We start from the raw sequence: 7,971 nt of genomic DNA, 5'->3' as shown, positions 1-7,971 counted from the left end.
GAGGCTGAAGCTTAGATGCCAGTTCAGGGCCTATCAGGTTTGCGACTCTCTTTTGAACCTTGTCAAGGAGCGAGAGACTAGTAGTAGATGCACCAGCCCAGATGTGACAGCAATACTCCATACATGGGCGAATGGTGGCCTTATAGAGGTACAGGATACTTTCGGGTGTTAGTAGTTGTCTAGCACGGTGGAGAGAGCCCACCTTTCTTGCAGCGGCCCTGGCAATGCCTTCAATGTAATTGTTCCAATTCATGTTTTCTGTGAACGTTAGGCCAAGGAGTTTGAAAGATGTACTCTCAGATAAAGAGTCGTTGGCCATTGCTAAGGTGGTAGAGAGGGTTTCTTGTAATTATTGAATGAAACTAGTTTAGTCTTGGCAGCATTGAACGCGACCAACCACTTTTGTCCCCATTCCACCACAGATTGGAGGTCTTCCTCTAGTGTTTCTGCCATTTCTTTAGAAATGTGTTCATTCGTCTTCCTGTCGTGCCTGCCATAGAGTGTAGTGTCATCAGCATATATACCCATCTCAGAGGCAATTTTGTCGGGGAGGTTATTTATGAATATCAGGAACAATAGAGGCCCAAGGATAGACCCCTGAGGCACTCGCGCATTTATATTATATTGTTTAGATGCACGACCGTCGAGGACAACCTGGATTTTTCTCTTATCTAAGAAGGATTTAATTATGTTAAGTATTCTACCAGTGATACCGTATGATTTAATTTTCCTGAGGAGACCCTCATGCCATACCCTGTCAAAAGCCTTAGATATATCTAGAGCTACCACTCTGCCCTCCCCCGCTTTGTCCAGTGAATGGTATATACGTTCAGAGATTACAGTTAGGATGTCTTCTGTGGAACGGGCTTGTCTAAATCCATCTTGTCTGTCAGTCAGAAGTTTAGCATTTGTAAGGTGATGGACTAGAGCATGGTTAATTAAGGTCTCAAATATTTTGGCAAAAAGTGGGAGGAGGCTAATGGGGCGATAATTTGATGGGTCAGTCCTTTCGCCAGAATTCTTGAATACTGGTACAACAGAAGCAGTTTTCCCGGAAAGCAAGCTTCATTAAGGCATTTGTTGTAGAGTTTGGAGAGAACTGGAGCTATTTCGGCTGAGCACAGTCTTATGTTGTAAAGGAACAATTAAAAAAAAAATAATAAAAGTGCTGGTTTCATTTAAAAATTTTAAAGAATCGATTTGGAATCAGAAATTAGACTAATTTTCCCCCGATACCAATTCTGATACTCCAAAAAGTTCTGATTTTTCCAATTCCGATTAATCGTCCCAACACTAAGACGAGAACAATTGTTCAATTAATCTGATTGGAAACATTCATACTTCATCTCAAAAATTCAGGAAGACTTTAAAGAGAGGGGGACGAAGGTAGCAATCAAAAGGTCTCAACAGGCGTCGATGCTCAAGATGAATCAGTTGTATTATCGCATAAGGTGCCCCATTTTACAGACAAATAAGAACTTTACAAATTGTGAAATATTTTATTCCATTTAGAAAAAATTATTTGCTGTGAAACAACTTTATTTATAAAATTGAAAATATATTATGCTGCAAAAATAGAGCTAAACAAATTGAACAGACTTGAAAGACTAAAAAAAAAAAAAAAATTCATGAAATTGAAAGACTTAAAATCTACTTCAAATTACTTCATGAAAATATTTTCTTTCAAAATTAAAAGCAAAAACATTTTGAAAAACCTATGAAAATGAAGAAATGTCTTTCAGATTTGTAAGAAATTGTTGCTGTAAAGATTAGAAAAATAGAACTATGTAATTGGCAGTATTTCAGATTTTAACTGTTTATTTTAACAGAAATTTTAGGAATTTTATACTCTGAAAAGAAACTAATCAAAATTATTTCAACATTTACAAAGGATTTATGAAACTTCATTGAAAAATGTTAGTTGAATTTTTAGTTTGAATCTTAAAAACGACAAATTTACAAACAAGATGTTTTTGCTTTCATATTTTTCTTTATAGAAAATATTTCTTCTATTTTTAATAAATTTTTTTATTCTTGAGTGTGCAACTTAGTTACATAAACACATGTAATTCTTAGATATTCCTGTAAGGAACTGCTCCGGATCGTCGTGCTTGATAGCACTGATACAAGATGACAACAATAACAGCCAATCCAATACCAACAGCCATACCAGCAAAGAAGATCCCAACCTTGAATTTTGGTCCATCAGGAGCTTTAGTTGTCGTAGCAGGAACAGCTGTTGTACTTTTAGGGGCAACAGTTGTCGTATTTGTTGGTGGGGCTACGGTCGTCGTATTTGTTGGTGGGGCTACGGTCGTCGTGTTCGCCGGGGGGGCAGAGGTCGTCGTGTTCGCCGGGGGGGCAGAGGTCGTCGTGTTTGCCGGGGGGGCAGAGGTCGTCGTGTTTGCCGGGGGGGCAGAGGTCGTCGTGTTCGCCGGGGGGGCAGAGGTCGTCGTGTTCGCCGGGGGGGCAGAGGTCGTCGTGTTCGCCGGGGGGGCAGAGGTCGTCGTGTTCGCCGGGGGGGCAGAGGTCGTCGTGTTCGCCGGGGGGGCAGAGGTCGTCGTGTTCGCCGGGGGGGCAGAGGTCGTCGTGTTCGCCGGGGGGGCAGAGGTCGTCGTGTTCGCCGGGGGGGCAGTGGTCGTCTTGTTCACCAGAGAGGCCACGGTTGTTGTGTTCGCCGGAAGGGCTGCAGTCGTAATAAGACCTAAAATAAAAATACAATGTGTTTAAAATTATAAATGTGTATGTAGAGATATATTATATACATACATGTATTCCATATTTTTCTTGGGTTATAGTCAGCTAATGTACTTCCTAACTTCTGGCACGGTTGCTAATGGAAGTGACACAGCAAATCAGTTCATGTTTTTATTCTTCAGTATTTCTATTGTGAAGCGATTTAGTGAGATATAAGAAAAGGAGATTATTGAAAAATATACCATAAAAATTAAATTATATAGATTAAAATAACAATTAGTCATTATTTGCACTTTTAATAACGAAATTAAAAAATAAGTATCTTATTGGAATTTTTATAAGATATGTTTAAAATTATAAAAAACAATTTTAATAAGTTTTTATTTGAATTCATAAAATAAATATATTTTGCAAATACAAAATAAAATTATTGAAACCAAATAACAAATGAAATTATTGAAATCAAAATAAATTTTCAAGTATCATATAAAATATATAAGTAAATGGTAGTTTGCTTGAAGCATTGCTGGTAAAGGAATACATGGAAGTTTTAAAAACCAAAAACAATGCAGAAAGGACCGGAATCACAAGAGTAAAGAAAAGAAAAACAAACAGACACATTTCTCTACTTGAACATACCTAACTGTTTATTCATCTGTCATTCCTCACCTCGTTGTATAATTAATTTGTAACCAAGTTGTGGGTATGTCCGGTGTATATAAAGTCCGTTGGTGGTATGGAACTTTGATTAATTTTGGGAGAAAATACCTCCCCTTTTTAAAAAAGAAAAAAAGTATATTCAAGATGGATATACTTTTGTTTTCTTTTTACTTGAATATAACCGTTTGTTTTTCTTTTCTCTTGTGATTCTGGTCCTTTCTGCATTGCTCTTGGCTTTTAAAACTTCCATATATATATATATATATATATATATATATATATATATATTCCCCGAATAGTTTCAAAAAGATTTGAAAGTATTTCAATAATTCTTAAGAAAATAAAACTAATTTGACTAATTTTTAATTAAAATCAGACTGAAAAAACTTTTCAATGATTATTAAATAAATACAAAAAAAGAACAATTGGATAAACGTGGAAAAAAAAAAAAAAGTACATGCACAGGGGAGATATAGGCAGGAGAGGAAAAGTGAAGGAACTAATTTGCCTTATCACTTCTGGTAGCAGCCAAACCAGAAGATAGGAAGCACATTTGCGGACTATAACCTTTTCTTTATATAGAAAATATTTATTTCATTTTTAATATTTTTCTTTATTTTTGTATGTTCAATTTAATCACATAAACACATGTAATTCTTAGTCATTCCTGTAAGGAACTGCTCTGGATTGTTGCGCTTGATAGCATTTATACAAGATGACAACAATAACAATCAATCCAATACCAACAACCATAGCAGCAAAAAAAGATCCCAACCTTGAATTTTGGTCCATCAGGAGTTTTAGTTGTCGTAGCAGGAATAGAAGTCTGTTCATATTGTACAAATGTCCAATAAATTCAGAAATATTTAATCAAATTTTTGAAAGTCATAGTACCATAAAACAATATTAAAATGTAACATTAAAATACATCTATAATTTACAGGTTTCACCATAAAAATGTATATATAAGTGTTTTTACTTATCAATTGTGAGAAATTTTACTACTTTTAGCCAGGAAGCACATCTCGGGTGAATTTAAAGTTCTTTAGTTATGAGAAACTAAAATTTTATGACAATTCTTAAAATTCCTAAGACCAATAGAAATGTGAACTCTACAGACTATAAATGAAATGTTGGCTAACAACAGCAAACAATAACAAATCTATGTAAAAGTAGGTAGAATTTCTTAACTGGGAAATAAGATTTTTCAATGACGGATCAAATTCAGGTGTAGAAGAACAAATTAAAAAAAGGTAATGGAAAAAATGTTTAGGAACATAAAAAACATTATATATATATATATATATGGAAAACATGTTTAGGAACATATAAAAAACATATATATATGAATATATATATATATATATATGAATATATATATATATATATATATGAATATATATATATATATATATATATGAATATATATATGAATATATATATATATGAATATATATATGAATATATATATATATGAATATATATATGAATATATATATATATATATGAATATATATATATATATATGAATATATATATATATATATGAATATATATATATATATATATATGAATATATATATATATATATATATGAATATATATATATATATATATGAATATATATATATATATATATGAATATATATATATATATATATGAATATATATATATATATATATATGAATATATATATATATATATATATGAATATATATATATATATATGAATATATATATATATATATATATGAATATATATATATATATATATGAATATATATATATATATATATATGAATATATATATATATATATATGAATATATATATATATATATATGAATATATATATATATATATATGAATATATATATATATATATGAATATATATATATATATATATATATGAATATATATATATATATATATGAATATATATATATATATATATGAATATATATATATATATGAATATATATATATATATATATGAATATATATATATATGAATATATATATATATATATATGAATATATATATATATATATGAATATATATATATATATATATGAATATATATATATATATATGAATATATATATATATATATATGAATATATATATATATATATATGAATATATATATATATATATATGAATATATATATATATATATATGAATATATATATATATATATATGAATATATATATATATATATGAATATATATATATATATATATGAATATATATATATATATATATGAATATATATATATATATATATATATATATATGAATATATATATATATATATATATATATATATATATATATATATATATGAATATATATATATATATATGAATATATATATATATATATATATATATATATATATATATATATATGAATATATATATATATATATATATGAATATATATATATATATATATATATATATATATATATATATATATGAATATATATATATATATATATGAATATATATATGAATATATATATATATATATATATATATATGAATATATATATATGAATATATAATTCTACATACAACATGTGACCACATGTGCTTTTACTTTGCCCTCATCAGCCGCTAACCAGAGGTGATGACACAGTTTCGGTGGCTAAAGCGGGACTGCCACCCCTGGCGCCACCAGCAGCTATTGCTGCTGGGCAAAGCAATAAATAGGATATAAAAAAAAAAAAAAAAAAAAAAAAAAATTACCTGGCATATTCAAGCAGAGGAAAAACGCTGTTTTTAACTTTTTCATTTTTATTTTTAACTTTTTAATTTTAATTAAAATTTTATTTATTAATTTTTCTCTTTAATTTCCCTTTTTTCCTTCCTTTCCCCCCTTCCTTCTTTTTCTTTCCTCCCTCTCTTTTTTTTTCCAGAGCAGCCCGAGAACGGAAGAAGTGGACAATATTATGCTCTCTTTGCAAATATCTTCGAATTGCGCCAGATCCAGCATGACGCCTGTCTAACACTTGTTTGCAGGCGACATTTTTGTTTTTTAAAATCCCTTCCAGTGACGCCTATTTTCGAAAGAAGCGAAATGGTGGAGTGTCCTAAAAATCCTCGACATCCAACCTCGATAGGCATCACATTGCACATCCATCCCTTTTCTATACACTCGGCACGCACGCATTCGTACCGATCTTTCTTTCGTTCATGAGCCTCTGAGAAATTTTCTTCCCAAGGGACAGTTAGTTCGATTAAAAATATACTCTTTTTAGAGTCAGACCAGAGCAAAATATCAGGCCGCTTTTCTGTTTGGAGGATGTGCACTGGAAATTTCAAAGATGTCTTCAGATCTGCTGAAACTTTCCAATCCTTTGCCCCATTCAATAACTTCATATTGGGATTCAATTTATTTTTCCTCTTTGATGGACATTTGCCTTCTTGGCAAAATTGAACCCTGGGTTCACTAGTTGTTACAGGCTGTTTGTTAGCTAATATACACTGGGATGATATTATCTCAACCAGCACTTCTAGAACCTGGTTGTGTCGCCATGTAAACATTGGGAGGGATTTTGAGCATGCAGACAAGACGTGACGCAAGGTACCGCGCTCTTTTTGACATATAGTGCATAGATCAGAATCTATATATCCCCATTGTTTGAGATTCGATGCACACGGCAGTAGGTCATATGTAGACCTCAAAAGGTATGATATCGCCAGTGGTTCCATTTCGATTAAGGTGTTCCATGATAATTTAACTGGCTCAATATCACTCCATGTTGTCCACGCACATTGCTTGGCTTGAGTAACAGCAGTAGCTTTTCTTTTTTCCTCCTCAAACATTTTTATTTCCTCGGTCACCATTTTTCTCTTATCTTTAATGCCCATTTTGGAAAATGGCTCATACTTTGTGGATCCTAAACCAGCCCTGTCAACCTGAACAAGACCCATTATTTCCTTAGTTCGAAGACTGGATTCTGCTTCTTCAATTGTTTTTGTAACTGACCACTTGGTGCCAGCTTTTACAGCTGGATGTGCTTCCCGGACAAATTCATCATTTGAGTCATTCATCATCATTTGAAGACGCACCTTTCCAACTTTGAATTCTTCTACTAATGAGGACAAAGGAAGTTGCAGGCTGCCAGAATTCGTGTATAACCCTATTTTAGAAAAACAGGGGGGGACTCCAAGCCATTTACGTAGATATTTATTTGCGTGTTGTTCTATCCGTTCAATACGAGATAGTGCTATTTCATAAATTTGCATGGGCCACGAAAGACGGGGTACTAATCCATATTGATAGCACCAAGCTTTCATCTTTCCCGGCAAAAAAGTTTTATTTATTGCCTCAAGTCCCTTCAGGGCCATGTTTTGCAATTCCATACCCCGATGTCTGTCTGTTAGTGGAATTTCGTAAAGGCGTCCTAGACTCTTCACAGGAATTTCTTTTACTGTCGGCACAATATCCTCCCCGACATTAAAGTGAATTTGCCTTACAGAACCTTTAATGATTGACAAACTTCGACTTTTCTTTGGTTTAATCCTCATTTTCACCGTTGTAAGAAGATCAAAATACCGGTCAAGCAAACACTTAGCAGCTGTTTTTGAAGGGACAATGAT

General features: G+C 31.6%; 1 protein-coding gene across 1 annotated transcript in view; it reads right to left on the bottom strand.

The window, feature by feature from the left end:
- Positions 1–1,485: 1,485 nt before the first annotated feature.
- The window catches only part of LOC145286006 (uncharacterized), a 219,026-nt gene continuing 212,540 nt past the window's right edge, over positions 1,486–7,971 (bottom strand). Inside the window, exon 2 of the mRNA XM_080134605.1 lies at positions 1,486–2,704. Within this exon, the coding sequence (XP_079990731.1) occupies positions 2,073–2,704 (632 nt within the window). The 3' untranslated portion in view covers positions 1,486–2,072. The remainder of the gene's footprint in view (positions 2,705–7,971) is intronic.

The sequence above is a fragment of the Euprymna scolopes genome, chromosome 10 (genome assembly GCF_053919585.1).
Source record: "Euprymna scolopes isolate OS-2025 chromosome 10, ASM5391958v1, whole genome shotgun sequence".
In the NCBI taxonomy this organism is placed as follows: Eukaryota; Metazoa; Mollusca; class Cephalopoda; order Sepiida; family Sepiolidae; genus Euprymna; species Euprymna scolopes.
This window is presented reverse-complemented; position numbering and strand designations above follow the sequence as displayed.